Source organism: Cuculus canorus, chromosome 11 (genome assembly GCF_017976375.1).
Source record: "Cuculus canorus isolate bCucCan1 chromosome 11, bCucCan1.pri, whole genome shotgun sequence".
Classification (NCBI taxonomy): domain Eukaryota; kingdom Metazoa; phylum Chordata; class Aves; order Cuculiformes; family Cuculidae; genus Cuculus; species Cuculus canorus.
In genome coordinates, this window is record NC_071411.1 from 8,845,104 (window position 1) to 8,861,589 (window position 16,486).

General features: G+C 59.8%; 2 protein-coding genes across 11 annotated transcripts; both read left to right on the plus strand.

The window, feature by feature from the left end:
- Positions 1-237: 237 nt before the first annotated feature.
- On the plus strand, positions 238-13,864 carry BRPF1 (bromodomain and PHD finger containing 1). 8 transcript variants are annotated; one of them, XM_054076464.1, is made up of 14 exons: positions 238-580; positions 947-1,564; positions 2,732-3,691; positions 6,005-6,161; positions 7,281-7,412; positions 7,756-7,902; positions 8,856-9,168; positions 10,046-10,357; positions 11,600-11,887; positions 11,995-12,142; positions 12,771-12,907; positions 12,986-13,104; positions 13,196-13,350; positions 13,415-13,864. In XM_054076464.1, exons 2-14 carry the CDS (start codon positions 969-971, stop codon positions 13,617-13,619), a joined length of 3,669 nt encoding a protein of 1,222 aa, XP_053932439.1. In that variant the 5' UTR covers positions 238-580; positions 947-968; the 3' UTR covers positions 13,620-13,864. The 8 variants fall into 8 exon arrangements, with proteins under 8 accessions (XP_053932439.1, XP_053932444.1, XP_053932438.1 ...); XM_054076469.1 differs by having other exon boundaries at positions 268-580; positions 13,436-13,863; XM_054076463.1 differs by having other exon boundaries at positions 272-580; positions 10,043-10,357; positions 13,415-13,863.
- Positions 13,865-13,972: 108 nt separating this feature from the next.
- Positions 13,973-16,463, plus strand: OGG1 (8-oxoguanine DNA glycosylase). Of its 3 annotated transcripts, none has more exons than XM_054076482.1 (8): positions 13,973-13,980; positions 14,399-14,525; positions 14,609-14,874; positions 15,259-15,438; positions 15,512-15,690; positions 15,762-15,903; positions 15,988-16,037; positions 16,120-16,461. In XM_054076482.1, the coding sequence occupies exons 2-8, from the start codon at positions 14,416-14,418 to the stop codon at positions 16,222-16,224; spliced, it is 1,032 nt and encodes a 343-aa protein (XP_053932457.1). In that variant the 5' UTR covers positions 13,973-13,980; positions 14,399-14,415; the 3' UTR covers positions 16,225-16,461. The 3 variants fall into 3 exon arrangements, with proteins under 3 accessions (XP_053932457.1, XP_053932455.1, XP_053932456.1); XM_054076480.1 differs by lacking the exon at positions 13,973-13,980 and adding an exon at positions 13,992-14,061 and having other exon boundaries at positions 16,120-16,463; XM_054076481.1 differs by lacking the exon at positions 13,973-13,980 and adding an exon at positions 14,199-14,217 and having other exon boundaries at positions 16,120-16,460.
- Positions 16,464-16,486: the final 23 nt, after the last annotated feature.

Sequence of the window (16,486 nt, forward strand, 5' to 3'; positions counted from 1 at the left end):
TCCAACACGTCCTGGTGCCGCGCGGGGGCGGGGCTCGGGGCGGGGCTTGAGGCTTTGGGGGCGTGGTTTGTCACTATAGGTGTGGCTTCATTTTTGAGGCCGTGGTTCGGGTGAGGGGCGTGGCTTGAGGCTTAGGGCCTCGGTTTGCGGCCCGGGGGCGGGGCTTGAGGCCCGTGCCTGTGATTCCCATCCGCAGATTCGTCCCACTCGGTGCCGCGCGGTCCCCGCAGCTCCCCGCCGCTTCCTGAGGCTTCCCACTGCCTCCCGCCTCCCTCGCCGCTCTCTTCGCCTCCGTCTCGCCCCTTCCCGCCCTGCTCGCTCCCTTCCCCGGGCCGTGCCGAAAGTGCGGTTGCTAAGGCCGGCGCGGCGCTTTACCCAGCGTTCGCCCCGCGCCCGCCGCCGCCTCCATTGTTGCGGCCCGGCCGGGCCCCGCGCCCATGGAGCCGCCGCCGCGGGGCCGCTGAGCGCGGCCACAGCACCGAGGGCAGGGCGGCCCGGGGCCCGCGGGCGCAGGGAGCGCAGGGCAGGGCGGTACGGGGCCGGGGAGCGCGGGGAGGGGAGCACGGGGAGGCCCGGGCCGGTGAGTGCACAGGGCGGCCCGGGACCGGGGGGCGCGGGGAGGGGAGGGCAGGCCCGGGAACGGTGAGAGCAGGGCGGCCCGGGACCGGTGAGGGTGGAGAAAGGGGGCCCGGGGCCGGGGAGAGCAGGGAGGGGAGGCCCGGGACCGGTGAACGCAAGGAGGGGAGGCCCGGAGCCAGGGAAGGCAGGCCCGGGACCGGTGAAGATAGGGAGGGGGGGCCCGGAACCGGTGAGGGCGGGGAGCACAAGGAGGCCTGGGGCGCCCCGAGGGGAGCACACGGTGTCCCGGGACTGGTGAATACAAGGAGGGGAGCGCAGGGCAGCAGGGGAACCCGGCCTCACCTCAGTTCCCCTGCCCTCCGTTCAGCCCCGCTCGGGCTGGTGGCACCATGGGCGTAGATTTCGACGTGAAGACCTTCTGCCACAACCTGCGCGCCACCAAGCCGCCCTACGAGTGCCCGGTGGGAACCTGCCGCAAGATCTACAAGAGCTACAGCGGGATCGAGTACCACCTGTACCACTATGACCATGACAACCCTCCCCCACCCCAGCACACCCCCCTGCGCAAGCACAAGAAGAAGGGGCGCCAGGCTCGCGCCGCCAACAAGCAGTCGCCCAACCCTTCCGAGACTTCCCAGTCACCCGGACGAGAGGTGATGACCTACGCCCAGGCCCAGCGCATGGTGGAGGTGGACTTGCATGGCCGCGTCCATCGCATCAGCATCTTTGATAACCTCGACGTGGTTTCCGAGGATGAGGAGGTTCCCGAGGAGGTGCCAGAGAATGGGAGCAATAAGGAGAACACGGAGACCCAGAGCGTCCCACCCAAATCCGGCAAGCACAAGAACAAGGAGAAGCGTAAGGACTCCAACCACCATCACCACAATGCCTCAGCTGGCACTGCTCCCAAGCTCCCTGAGGTGGTGTACCGGGAGCTGGAGCAGGACACCCCCGACGCCCCACCTCGCCCCACTTCCTACTACAGGTATTGTCTGTGGCTAGGGTGTGAGGAGGTTCCTGGGCAGCTCTGGGTCTGGAGGAGGAATTTGCCCTGCTCAGTGCAGGTGGCTTGTCTGTGGCTCATGGGAATGGCATCCGTCTGCTACTCCCAAGTCTCGTGAAGCCATCCATCCAGTGGCTTCAGGCTCATGCAGCTCTATCTAGCATCACACCCTGGTTTTGAGGGTTCTGTGTACCTGCAGAGCTCTTGGTTGCTGTTTAGGTCATCGCTGGCAGTTTGATTGCTTACTTTGCTGGGATGGCAGGTACAATTGTAACAAAAGCTGAATGCACCCTCCTGCCTTCCCCATGCCCTTGGGAGGTGTGCTGGCATAATCTAGAGCCCCCCAGCACCAAGATTTACCCACAAGATGTCTGTTTGCATGTTTAATGTGTCTTTATTGTCCTGTGGTTTTTCCATGAGTGGTCTGGTGAGTGCGGTGGCCCAAAATAATACCTCAAGCAGGGAGCTAATGCTGAAGTAAATTTAATGCTTGTGTGGCCACCCTTGCTGTCCTAGTTGCCACATGCCCTGAGAAACTGGTACCACGTTCCAGGGATGGGATAATGACATTGTTTTGTGCCAGGGTGTTGGAAAAGGAAACTCCCCTGAAGTGTCTGCAGTGCTGCTTGCTGCGATATCAAGGAGGTGGTTGCCATCAGTCATTTGAACAGTGACCTTGGGTTCGAGTGCTTTCCTCTCTAAATAACATCTCCTCACCTGCAACTCAGATTTAAAGAGAAGAGGGCAGAGTCGCCCTCGCCAGAGTTAATAAAACATGATGCCTGTGTCCCTGATTGCTGTCATGTCTTGGGCATGAGGCTACTGTCCCCAGAGTGTCCCACACCTACTTGGTAGCTCCTGCAGGCTCCCGTCTTGCGCTGATGAGTCTCCAAGGCCCATACCTCGCCCTGTTAGATGAGTGTTATTTTGTCTGTGTGGTACCCAATGCTCTGTTGTCTCCTTGCGCTGCTCAAGGTGCAGCAGCACCTCCTGCTGCTGCACGTTCCTGCCTTGTTCTTGGTTTTTTTTTTAGCCACGACTTGGCTGTAGTGTTTAAACATTCCCTCAGCAATGGCCTTTAGGAGTTAGGGTTCAGCAACTCTGAGTACCCGCTGGCTGTGCCCTCACCCTCCTGTGCTGTCCTTCCAGGTACATTGAAAAGTCAGCAGAAGAGCTGGATGAGGAGGTGGAGTACGACATGGATGAGGAGGATTACATCTGGCTGGACATCATGAATGAGCGGCGGAAGACCGAAGGTGTGAGCCCCATTCCCCAAGAGATCTTTGAGTACCTGATGGACCGGCTGGAGAAGGAGTCCTACTTTGAGAGCCACAACAAGGGGGATCCAAACGCCTTGGTGGATGAGGATGCCGTCTGTTGCATCTGCAATGATGGGGAGTGTCAGAACAGCAATGTCATCCTCTTCTGCGACATGTGCAACCTGGCCGTGCATCAGGAGTGCTATGGGGTGCCCTACATCCCAGAGGGACAGTGGCTCTGCAGACGGTGCCTGCAGTCACCCTCACGAGCCGTGGACTGCGCCCTCTGCCCGAACAAGGGCGGGGCCTTCAAGCAGACGGACGATGGGCGCTGGGCACATGTGGTCTGTGCGCTCTGGATCCCAGAGGTGTGCTTTGCCAACACCGTCTTTCTGGAACCCATCGACAGCATCGAGCACATCCCACCTGCACGATGGAAGCTGACCTGTTACATCTGCAAGCAGCGCGGCTCTGGGGCTTGCATCCAGTGTCACAAAGCCAACTGCTACACCGCCTTCCATGTCACCTGTGCCCAGCAAGCTGGGCTCTACATGAAGATGGAGCCAGTCCGGGAGACAGGAGCCAATGGCACCTCCTTCAGCGTGCGCAAAACCGCCTACTGCGACATCCATACGCCCCCAGGCTCTGTGCGCAGGCTTCCTGCCCTCTCTCACAGTGAGGGGGAAGAGGAGGAGGAGGAAGAAGAGGAGGAAGGGAAAGGCTGGAGCTCTGAGAAAGTCAAAAAAGCAAAGGCCAAGTCTAGGATCAAGATGAAGAAGGCACGGAAGATCCTGGCGGAGAAACGAGCTGCAGCGCCTGTGGTTTCTGTGCCCTGCATCCCCCCGCACAGGTATGACCTGCTGCCCTCCCTTGGCTGTGGAAAAACTTCTCCCTTTCTCCATGCCGTGTGTCCTGCCTGCCACGCAGGCATTATCTGGTTCCTTTCCTTAGCTTTGTGCACAGGTACTTTTCGCTGTGCTCTCACAGAGGGCTGCTGGTGGTTTCCTCTGGAGTCCCGCAGAGAGACTGAGTGATGTGCTGCCCAGCAAAAGTGGCTGGGCCCTCAGCAGGGCAGGAAATAGATGCTGGTAGTTTACCAGCAGAGACTGAACTTGGCTGTATGTGTCAGGAAGCAGCTGGGGGTTCCCAGCACTCTTTTCCTGTCATGCTGACCTCAGGCACCAGAGTAAACCAGGGAGGGAGGAGGGCGCTGCTTTCCTTTCTGCCGAGGTTTGTTTTCTCCCGGGGCCATGTGAGAGCAATTCAGGCCTGGGAAATGGGCTGCCCTATGGTTGCTTGGGCTCTGGAGCGGAGAGGTCTTGTATCCAGCTCCTCGGCAGATCCCTGTGCCCTGTTGAGCACAGCTTATCCATCCCAGCCCTCCCTGGGTTTCCTCAGCTTTCCGTGCAACTGGCTGCCCGCAGCAGCTCTGCCTGGGCGCTGCCTGCAGGCGCAGGCTGGGCAGCAGCAGCACGCAAAAAGCTGGAGAGGACCAGGACTGTGAGGTCGGCCTGACAGCACGAGGGCCTTGTAGGTGCTGTTGGGCAAGTCCTCAAGGCCTTGCCAGGGCTCGTGTTTCTATTGCATCCTAATCCTGAGGGCTCAACACAGTAGTTACATGTGTAACTGCACGTGTCTCTCTCTGGTCTGATCATTGGATGCATGTGCAAATCTCAAAACAAGAGCATCTTAGAGCATCGCTAAATTTTGTCAGTGTAGTTTATAACTCTGTGTGTCCTCGGAAGTGTGCAAAAGCACTTGGAAGCATATCAGGATGGTTTTGGATCTTGCTGTCACTGTGCAGCAGGTATTGCACAGTCAAAGCACACACTGGGCACAGAAGCGTTTGCCTTTGTGGCTGTGAACCACTGCCCTTGAGCTGCTGAGCTCTCCTCCTTCCCACAGCGGGAGCTATGAAACCCCAGCACCATGCCTGCCAGCTGGTGGAGCACAGCTGTGACGGTGCAGGGACATGGGACCGCCGCTTCCCTGCGGACCCTCAAGACCGTTGGGGCTCCTGAGCAGTGGGAGGGGAGCATGCAGGATCCGTGAGCTTCGCTCCCTGGGCAGCGTTCTGGCAACTCGTGGAGGCAGGTCTCTGCTGCACAGTGGCTGACTTTTCGTCACGGTCTATTCACATCCCAGCCATATGTTATTGTTCACTCAGGGTTTGCTCTGCGGCCAGAGCCTCTTTTCTCATGTGTGGATGCATTGGCAGGCGGTTTGTAGGCCCTTGCTGCTATCATTGTGCTTGCAGCAAACCCCACACTAAGCTGTTAACCTCTCCCCAGGCCTTCCTATTGGGATTAATTATTCTTCAAGGGCTGTTGCCAAAATGCCAAATGTCTTCCTGTGGGAGCTGTGCTTGGCACATGAGGCTGCTCTCTGCAGCCTCTTCAGCCAAGACTGATGCAAGTCAGATCATCCACTGTAAAGAGCTGTCACTGTGAGACATGGAGATGTAGGGGGTTCATCCCTTCAGCTCCCTGCTAGCAGAGCATCTTTGCCTGGCCATTGCTGGATGAGGCTGTCCCAGCCCCTCCAGGCTTTCTGCTGTTGCAGAGAGTAGGAAAATCCCTTCTGTGATGGTTTGGGCTTTTTAGGGTAACCCTTTAATAACTCACATAGGAGCTCTGTTGTGCTTGTGCCTCCTGCCCCTCATAAAGTTTTGCCAGGTTTGGTCGAGTTGTGGGCTCCCAGGGCTTGAATTTGTCTGGAACGTTTGGCCAGGGCCTTTGTCACCATGAGTGGCCCCTAGCTGGGTAAATACTGGGTTTGGGATAGCAGTGCCATAACGTTCACTGTCTCAGGACTGTGGGATCTGTTAAGGCTCTGCCGCCAATGCGGCTGTGTTGCTGACCTAGCACAAACTGCCCCAGGCTTTTGCTCAACAGTTGGCTGGAGGTGGAAAGGAAAAGTCTGATTCGGAGAAACCAGGCTGAATGTTTCCTGATATCCTTCATTGTGGCTCTCCCGGGGGTGCTGCTTCCCTGCATGACTTGGTGTCACAGAAATTCCTGCCAAGGGAAAGGGTGCCTGCTGCCGGAGGAGCTGCTCCGCTGCTCTCGAGTGGCCTTGCTGCAACGTCGTCCAGCCAGAGCTTCTCCTGCAGCGGCCAGGCTTGCCTTGTTGATGGGGTCTGTGGTTCCTCTCCCTTCCTTAGGCTCAGTAAAATCACAAACCGTTTAACCATCCAGAGGAAGAGCCAGTTCATGCAGAGACTGCACAGCTACTGGACTCTGAAGAGGCAGTCCCGCAACGGCGTCCCTTTGCTCCGCCGTCTTCAGACACATTTGCAGTCACAAAGAAACTGCGACCAGGTAAGGGCTGCTCATTGGGTGCTACGGGGCATCCTAGGTGCGTGTGCATGTGCTTCCTGCGCTCTCGGAGCTGCGGGCTCGGAGCCTTTGCTGCATGTGGTATCAGGGGTACGAGCTCCTGGATGAGGAAAGGGCAGCCCCAGCTGCTTTTGCTGCTTCACCTCCTCCTCCGCTCTCAACGTTCAGAGATTTGCCAAACAGCGACGCTGTTGGCAGTCTGCCACGGAAGGGAATCCTGCCCTCTCATGCTGCCTCGCAGAAGTTAGCTTCTTCCTAGTGCCTGCGTTTAGCCGCTGGCGATAGCAGACCTGTCAGAAATGGCTCTAGACTGAGGCTGCTGTGTCATCGAGTGTTAACGAGTGTTGAGGGAGGTGGCTGGAGTTCTCCAGAAACAGTCCGGAAGGAACCAGGGCCTCGCTTCCAGTTTCTGAAACCGCTCCAGGAGCGCTCCCTGTGGGTGCTGCTTCCAGCCCACTGTCTGCCTCAGCCCTTAGTCAGCGCTTCACAGATGTGAAGTCTCTGGTGCCAGAGAGGAAGATTTTTTTTCCTTCTGGCTTCCTGTCTGAGATTAAGTCTTTCTTATTGAACTCTTTGAAGACTGTAGTCGAACCAAGGTTTCTCCTGCCTTTGCCCCATCGTTTTTATTCGCTGGAGAAGAGTTGAGGCTGCTTCTGCTCATTTTTGGATATGGCGGGATAGAAGTTAGCACTTTTTTGATGCTCCAGAAGTGAAAACAATGAGAGCGATGCTCCCTTTTTGCCCCGTTGCCTGTCACATGAGATCTGAGCAGCTGCACAGACCTTAGTATTGTCGATTTCTGCTCTTTGGCAGCTGAAGGCAGTTGGTTGTGTTAGGAAGAATATTTCCAGAGGCATTGGATGTCCACCTCCTGGCATCCTAAGGGATTGGTGACCAAGGAGCAGGTATTGAGCTCTGGTCAGAGGCTGGACTGTTTCCGAGTCACCTGTCTAAGCTACAACAAGGGAACTATGACTTTCATTGAACTAGCGGGTCAGACGTGCTGGTTGCCTTTGCCAGGGAAGAGCCCCAGCACACGGTCAGGAAGGTGGAGCTGGGAACATGTCTCCTGTCAGCTCACTGTCTCTAATGTTCCTGCAGAGAGACACTGAGGATAAGAACTGGGCCCTGAAGGAACAGCTGAAGTCATGGCAGCGCCTCCGCCATGACCTAGAGCGTGCACGCTTGCTGGTGGAGCTGATACGCAAGCGGGAGAAGCTCAAGAGAGAGACGGTAACAACTGTTTGCCCCTCCCTGGGGACCTGCCGGGGTGGGCATGAGCACGGGCTTTTTAGGGTGCTGTAGGGTGTGTGCCAGGGTCCCCTTGGCCGTGCTGCGCCCTGCCCGACAGCTCTGAGCAAAGGTGGCTGCTCTGCAAGGCTGAGGTGGGACGCGCAGGGGCTGGAGCTGGTGTTGGACCTCTGCTCCCAGAGATGGGGGTGAGGTGCAGTCCTTATCCCTCGCACGAGGAGAGGTGTCGCTGTCGTGGTAGGCTGCACCGCTGCTCTCCAGGAACTGTCCCCAACACCTGGCTAGCAGGCAAGGGGCTCAGCCCTGCTCTGTTCCTTTGTTTCAGATCAAAGTGCAGCAGGTGGCACTGGAAATGCAGCTGACCCCCTTCCTCATCCTCCTCCGCAAGACACTCGAGCAGCTGCAGGAGAAAGACACGGGCAACATCTTCAGCGAGCCGGTCCCTCTGTCTGAGGTAACAGAAATCTACGAAGTAAGAACCCCCTCCCCCAGATTTCTACTTCACTCAAACTTGTCCCTTGCTCGTGCCAAGGGCTGTCCAGGGCACTCTCTGGTCTGGAAGCTCCCCTGGGCAGCCTGGTGCTGGCTTGCGCATCCCAGCGCTGCTGGCGGGTGCGCAGTGACGCTTCTCCTGGGCGAGCCAAATGCAAAACAACTGAGCCGGTGCCAGCTGGGAGCACAGCACTGAGCTCATCCTCTGCACGTGTTGCTGGTGACTCCCCAGTGTCTGTGAGCGGTTGAGGATTCCCGCTGGGAAAGGTAGAATGCCGGTGCTTGGTAGGCAGCAGGCTCTGACCTGCCCTCTTGTGAAGGCCTCTGCTGGGTGACAGACTGAGCACAGCACAGAAATGGATTTGCCCCTCCGGCTGTCACTGCTGGGGACAAGGGAAACAATTCCCGACACCGTCACGAAGTCCTCGCCTGGGGAGGTGGGGAAGCACGGTGCTGGGTCAGCATGGCTTTGGCAGCAGGTCGGCATGGAGGGGTCTCGGCAGAGCTGGGGAGGAACGCTGTGCAGTCCCACCTGCAGCCATTGCTGCCGCCCTGACAGTTCTGTTTTACCTGTCTGCACTCACACTCACTCCTGGGGGCTGCGCTTGTGGCCTCCTTCCCCGGGAACACCATGTAGCATACTGGGTCCCAGCTGCCCACAGACAGAAGAGGATGGGATTCTGGCATGTGCGCTGGAGCCTTAAAAACGCTTCAGAGTGCGTATCTGCTCTAACAGGTTGAGCACAGCACATGGGCTTCCTGCTCCGGAGGCGTTGCTGTTCCTTAAGCTGCAAAAGCAGACAGTGTTCCCCGATGTGCATTTGGGCAGAACACAGGGAGCAGTACCTGATTCCTCTAACAACTGTTTTCTTGGAGCAGGTAATACTAACTGACGGCTCCCGGGCTCTTAGCTCTGGCTCTTTCCTCGTGCAGGTCCCAGACTACCTGGATCACATCAAGAAGCCGATGGATTTTCAAACAATGAAACAAAACCTGGAAGCCTATCGCTATCTGAATTTTGATGACTTTGAGGAGGATTTCAACCTGATTATCAACAACTGTTTGAAATACAATGCCAAAGATACAATCTTCTACCGGGCAGCCATCCGTCTGCGGGAGCAGGGAGGCGCTGTTCTCCGGCAGGCTCGCCGACAGGCCGAGAAGATGGGCATTGACTTTGAGACAGGCATGCACTTCCCCCACTGTGTAACAGTGGAAGAGGCTCAGGTCCAAGACATCGAGGATGGTGGGTATTCATCCCCTGTCCCAGGTTACAAGGGCTGTTCCTAGGCAAAGCCCAGGCAGAGTTAGGGCACCTAGGTGTCTGTTTGAGCTGCCTTACGTGTGCCAGCTCCCTGGAGTGGTGGGGGCTTTGCAAGCCAGTTGCCTGTTGGCCCCATTGGATTGGTTCTAGGCAGTGGTTTGTCTGGGCTCTGCATGTTCTGCCAGTCCCTTGTCCCTCGCCCTCCTCTTCGAGCAGGAGCCTGCCTTGGACATGGGTACAGTCACTCACCCCATCGCCAGCACTGGCCATGAGCTGCTGAGGCTTCCACTGTGCTGCCTGACTGGAAGGACTGACTTCTGGTCAGAGCTGCGTGCCCCTGTCTCTCCCCATCTGCGAGCTTTGCTGGCTGCCACGTGGCTCCTGGTACCCCTCAGCCAGTCTCTCTGGTTCTGTGGTTGTAGAGCTGCTTGTCCCTGGACAGTGGGGCGCACCACCAGGAACAGCTTGTCAGAGATCTTTCCAGGGGTCTGGCACAGCATGGGCTCAGTCAAGGGAACTTCCCTGCTCTGTAATGCTTCAGGATCCCTTTGACTCTTGTTTACTCTGTAACAACCCCCTTTCTTTTTCCCACTGTGTGCTTGCCCCAGCCAATGGGAAGCCTGGTGTTCTCCAAGCTGCTGATCAGCTTGCCTTCCCCAGCAGACCCAACTGGCTCGCTTCCCACAGGGCTCCTTCTCCAAGTCTTAGGGTAACTTCCCATGTTCACAGGTGTTTGGTACCATGTCAGCTGTTTCCCTTCTGTGGGGAACCTGGATTACCCCGTGCTCATTCAGGTAGAGGAGCTCCAAAGAGTTCCTGATTTCTTTCATCCATGTGTTCCTCTTCATTCCACCAGAAGACGTACGGCTGCTGCTCTCAGAGAATCAGAAGCACCTTCCCTTGGAGGAGCAACTGAAGATCCTGCTGGAGCGGCTGGATGAGGTCAACGCTGGCAAGCAGAGCATAGGACGGTCCCGCCGGGCCAAGATGATCAAGAAGGAGATCACGGTCCTACGGCGGAAACTTGCTCACCCACGGGACCTGGGCCGAGATGGGCTGGAGCGGCACAGCTCCTCTGCCAGGGGAGTCCTGCAGTCCCACAACCCCTGCGAAAAGGACCTGCAGACGGACAGTGCTGCCGAAGAGAGCAGCAGCCAGGAGACTGGCAAAGGTACTGATCCTTCCACAGTACAGCCAGTTTTGGGGAGCGGTGGAGAACCGCCTCTGGACAGGCTAGCTGAGAGAGAGGCTGCCCTGCCAGGCACCTCCTGAGGCAGGAGGGCTGCACAGGGAGCTCCACACACACGCTTTGCTGCTCCTTAGGAGCCGGGCAGGTGGTCCTTCGAGGGGCAGTCCCTCATCTCCTGAGGGGCTTCCTCCTTTCCCATAGTGCCTGCCATAGGGTGGGTGCTGAGTACAGCCTCTGCACCTCCTGGGGCTCCCTCCCGGCATGCCCATCTGAGGACAGTGCCGCCCTGGGTAGTTGGTAGTGAGCGGTGTCTGCCAAGCAGCAGAGATCGGCAGCCGAGGGAGGCCGCCTGCTGCATCAGGAACAGCCGGCAGCCTGGTGTGCGTTGGCTCAGCAGGTCGCTGGTGTTCACAGCTGCAGTCACTGCTCACCCAGTGAGCTCTTCTCCCTTGTGGCTGAGGAGCTGGATGTCATTCCAGAGACCAAGTGCTTTGCTGTGAGAGTCCCAGCTGTGTGATGTGGGGCGTGAGATGGATTGTTTCCTCCTGCCAGGCCCTGGTACGCTGGCTGGCTTCTCTAGGGGCAGTACGGATCAGGCTGCCTTCAGCATCTCTTCCTGCTTGGGACACAGGGGAGGGAGTTGCAGCAGTGCTGATGGCCGAGCTCCAGCTGCCTTCCTGGGGCTGGGAGCCAAACGCGGGCCAGCCACCAACTCCTTGGTCTCCTGGACGGAGCTGGTGAGCTGGGGTCATGGGAAGCACAGCAAAAGCCTCAGGCAGAGCTGGCAGGTGTCACTGGGGGTTGCCGCCTCTCCATCCCAGTCCTGCCCCAATAAGCACGTGGAAAAGCAGGCTGCTCTTTGAGCTGGGAGCATTTTAGGACCTTTGTCTTTCAACGGTGCAGTGGAGCTTCTTGGCTGCTGTGTGTCGTGGGAAAGGTTTATCCGTGCTTGACTGCTCTTGGCTTCTGTTCCTGGAAGGTTGCTGCCTGGGAAAAAACGAGGGCATCTCTGGCTGGTGGAGTGTTCTTTCGTATCCGCATTTAGATTTGCAGTCAGCAGACCAGATAGTTTGACTCTGAGGGCACAGACATGGCAAGGCTTAGATGGGACGGTCTTCGGAGGCAGAGTGCCAGAGAAATGAAGTTGTTCCGTGCCACTGCTGCTGTGCAATCCCTGCCAGGTCCCGTGGGCTGCAGCTCATCCCATCTATTCCCCTCTTCCAGGTCTGGGTCCCAATTCTTCTTCTACCCCAGCACACGAAGTTGGCAGAAGGACCTCAGTGCTTTTCTCCAAGAAGAACCCTAAAACTGCAGGCCCTCCAAAACGCCCAGGGCGCCCTCCAAAGAATCGAGACAGCCAGATCACCCCTGGGCATGGCAACAGCCCCATCGGGCCCCCCCAGCTCCCAATAATGGTGTCCTCCCAGCGGCAGAGGAAGCGAGGGCGAAGCCCGCGTCCCAGCTCCAGCTCAGACAGTGACAGCGATAAGTCCCCTGAAGATGGTCCCATGGGTGAGTGCAGCAGCTTCCCCTGCGCGGATGGGCGCGTGGTGGCACCTCTGGGACCACATGCATGGTCCCACACGGTTATAACGCCTTCCTGGTGGGGTGTTTTGCAGACCTGCCAGCCAACGGTTTCAGCAGCGGGAACCAGCCAGTGAAGAAGAGCTTCCTGGTGTACCGCAATGACTGCAATCTTCCCCGGAGCAGCTCCGACTCGGAGTCCAGCAGCAGCAGCAGCAGCAGCGCCGCCTCGGACCGCACCAGGTACCGTTCCCAGCTCGGCTCCAGTGGAGTGGAAGTGGGTGGCTCTGCCTCGAGCTGCCAGACAAGGAGCTGGTTAGGTGGCACCTGTCGCATTCACCCTCCTGCGGCCCGGCTGCTGTCAGCTGAACCTTGGAAAGCTGCAGGATTTGGGCCTCTTTTTAATGCAGAAGCTAAAGGTGGGAGCGTGCTGCACCCAGTGCTGCCCAAGGGCCAGTAGGGAGTGTGAACCAGGGAATTCCCTTTTGGCACAGTGACTGCTCTGGGCCTAGCCCTTCCAGCTGTCAGCTCCAGCAGTTTCCTGCCTGTGGCTCCAGTTCTGATAGTGCAGAACTTCTGGGTCCTCCCAGGTGAACCCAAGTGAGGGTCTGGCTGGTGCCATAGCAGAAGCACCATAGAATCATTTAGGTTGGAAAAGACCTTGAAGATCATAGAGTCTGACTGTTAACCTAACACTGCCAAGTCTACCATCCCATCTTTCTTCTTGGTACCCCTGCTAAGTCCTTCTCGGTGCCGAGCCTGGCGGTTGGAGCCCATGAACTCTGGTGTCCCCCCAGGCTGGCCTTCTCAAAAACGGTTTCCAGAAGTTCAACATGGCTCCTACCACCAGCTCTGCTCCTTCTCTCCACAGCACAACGCCCTCCAAGCAGGGCAGAGGGAAGCCCTCCTTCTCCCGGGTGAACTTCCCAGAGGACAGCAGTGAGGACACATCGGGGACAGAGAACGAGTCCTACTCCGTGGGCACAGGGCGAGGCGTGGGGCACGGCAGTAAGTACTGAAGCCTCATGTCCGGCTGCCTCTGTCACCTTTGGGGGACACAGCTGACTCCCCTCTCCTCTGCCACAGTGGTGCGCAAGGGCATGGGGCGTGGTGCGGGGTGGCTCTCCGAGGATGAGGATTCCTCCCTGGATGCCCTGGACCTGGTGTGGGCCAAGTGCCGAGGGTACCCCTCCTACCCGGCGCTGGTGAGTACCACCAACCCCATGTCCCCTCCTGCACCATGGCCCTTTGGGTCCCTCGTGTCCCCTCTCAGCTCTTCCCCTGCTCTTCCGGCAGATCATCGACCCCAAGATGCCACGGGAAGGCATGTTCCACCACGGCGTCCCCATCCCCGTGCCCCCCTTGGAGGTGTTGAAGCTGGGGGAGCAGATGACTCAGGAAGCGCGCGAGCACCTCTATCTTGTCCTCTTCTTCGACAACAAGCGCACTTGGTAAGGCCGGGGCGCCGGGGGCTTCGGGGGGGGTGTCCGGAGACGATTGTAACCCTCAAACGAGGTGGCCCCCCGCTCCCCGCAGGCAGTGGTTACCCCGGACGAAGCTGGTGCCTCTGGGGGTGAACCAGGACCTGGACAAGGAGAAGATGCTGGAGGGCCGCAAGTCCAACATCCGCAAGTCGGTGCAGATTGCCTACCACCGCGCCATGCAGCACCGCAACAAGGTGCAGGGCGAGCAGAGCAGCGACTCCAGCGAGAGCGACTGAGCCGGGCCCGCCCGCTCCCCACCGTAACTCAGGGCAAACCGGGCCCGGGGCCCCCCAGTGCAGCTGGCCTGCACCCGCCGGGGCCGGGGCACCGGGAGGGGGGGGCCGGCCCCCCCGCGCTCCCCCGGCCCGCTGCCCGCACCCCCCGCCCGCGGCTGCCCGGGCTTTCTCGCCGCCGCTGCCCCGCCGGCCCCCGCGCTCGGACGGTCTTTGTATTTATTTTGAAGGAAGAAAAAAAAGAAAAAAGCCAAAAAAAAAATCTATTGATGCTTCGAAAATGAAACCGGAGGGGCGGGGCGGCCGGAAGTGCGGGCAGAGCGGCGGCCGTGGGGGCGCTCTGCCAGCGCGGGGGAAGTCGATGGTGGGGGGCGGGGCAAGGGCCGAGCGGGAGCGGTGGGGGGCAGGGGGGCGAGGAGTAGGGACGGGAGCGAGACCGGGCGAGGTGCGGGGACGATGGGGCGGGAAGGGAAGCAGGAGCAGAGCGGAACCGGGCGGGGAGCGGGCAGGGTGCGGAGCCGTGCGAAAGGGAGCGGGTAGGGTGCAGAGCCCGGCAGGACTGAGAGCGGGGCTGGGAGTCGCAGCCGTGGTGCTTGGCGAGGTGCGGGAGGGGGGCGAGAAGGGGAGCGGGGCTGAGCGGGAGCGGAAGAGGTTCTGGGCAGGGCGGGATGCGGGAGAGGGACCGGGCAGGGTGCGGAGCCGGGTGGTGGGATGGGAGCGAGGCGGGGATCCGAACCGGTGGGAGCGGGACCGGGGTTCGGTGCCGACGCTGCTGTCCGCAGGGCGCCCGGCGGCCCCGATGCGGCTTCGCACCGCCTCCGGCACCTGCCCGCGGCTGTGGCGGGCGCTGCCCTGCCCGCCGGCCGAGCTGCGCCTGGACCTCGTGCTGCCCTCGGGGCAGGCGTTCCGGTGAGCGCCCGCGGTGCGGAGAGAGCCGGGGGGCCCCCGGGGTCCCCGCGGGGCGCGGGCGGTGCTAACCCCGTGTGCGGCAGGTGGAGAGAGAGCAGCCCCGGCGCCTGGACCGGGGTGCTGGCGGGGCGCGTGTGGACGCTGCGGCAGGAGCGGGACCGGCTCTGGTACACGGTGTATGGCGAGGAGGAAGAGGATGGGCGTCCAACCGGGGCAGCGAAGCCACACAGTGCCGAGACGGACCAGATCCTGCGTGACTACTTCCAGCTGGATGTGGGGCTGCAGGCGCTGTACCGCACCTGGGGAGCGGCCGATCCCCTCTTCCGCGAGGTGGCTGATGACTTCCCAGGTAAGGTGGCCCCATGGGACAGCAGCAGTGTCCAACCGGCATCCCCTCATTGTAGAACCACTTGGTTGGAAAAGACCTTTGAGATCCTAACCATAACTGTTTCCACTACTAGATCACATCCCTAAGCACCTCATCTACCCTCCTTTTAAATACCTCCAGAACAAGGGACTCAACCACCTCCCTGGGCAGCTGTTCCAGTGCCCGAGAACCCCTTCTGTGAAGAAATTTTTCCTGATGTCTAATCTGAACCTCCCTGGGTGCAGCTTGAGGCCATTCCCTCTTGTCCTATCACTTGGAGAAGGGACCAACAACCACCTCTCTATAACCTCTTTTCCAATAGTTGTAGACAGTGATAAAGTCTCTCCTTGGCCTCCTCTTCTCTAGGAGTGCGGGTGCTGCGGCAGGACCCCGTCGAGTGCCTCCTCTCCTTCATCTGTACCTCCAACAACCACATCTCCCGTATCACCGCCATGATCGAGCGGCTCTGCCAGGCCTTTGGCCGCCGCCTCTGCTGCCTCGATGGCCAGCCCTTCCATGCCTTCCCCTCGCTCTCAGCACTCACAGGTCTGCCATCACCCCACCACCACTGCTGCCACCATCGCCCACAACACCCACGTGTCCCTACTGTCCCCTGCAGGCGCTGATGCTGAGGCCCAGCTGCGGGCGCTGGGCTTTGGGTACCGCGCCAAATTCGTCAGTGGGAGCGCACGAGCCGTCGCTGAGGGGATTGGCGCCGAGGGGCTGTGCCGGCTGCGTGCCGCACCGTATGCTGAGGCCAGGAGGGTGCTGTGTGCCCTGCCCGGCGTGGGCACTAAGGTGGGTGCTGGGATGGGGAGGGAACAGGAGTGGGATTGGTGGCAGGGGCTGATGGCATGGCATGGTGGCAGGTGGCCGACTGCGTCTGCCTGATGGCCCTGGACAAGGCAGAAGCGGTGCCAGTGGACACCCACGTCTGGCGCATTGCACGGCAACGCTACGGTGCAGCACTGGGCGGCAAGAGCCTGACCCCCCGGGCTCACCAGGAGATCGGTGAGGGCAGGGCTAGGCCCTGATGTGGGACACACAGGGAAGGGCATGGTGTCCCCAGTGCTGGCACTCACTTTCTCTCTGCAGGCGATTTCTTCCGGGGGCTGTGGGGTTCCCATGCCGGCTGGGCGCAGGCAGTGAGTATCCCCCTCCTCAACACTCTGGGGCTTGGCCCTCACCCCCCACCCGTGCCCATCCCATCATCTTTCCCCACGCCAGGTCCTCTTCTGCGCTGACCTCCGCAAGGGCCAGGAGCCAGCTGGCAGCCGGGATCAGAACTGGGAGGGCTGTGGCCAGGACAGTTGCAGGGACGGGCCCCGCTAGGGACAGGAGGAACGGAGCCCCTGGGCCAGCGAGCGGCTGCAGGGGCATCGCTGTGCCTGCTCCCAGCCTGGGAGGCACAGGGGTGCAGGGAGCTCCTCATCTGCCCCACCTGGAGGGGGGCTGCCACCCTGCGCAGTGAGGCCGGAGCGGGGAGGTCAGGGCTGTATCCAGCCCCCCAGGGCAGAGCCGAGCCAAACAGTATTGGCCTCTTAACCTTTATTACAAGCAATAAAATAGAAACATCCATTTGGAAAATTCTCCT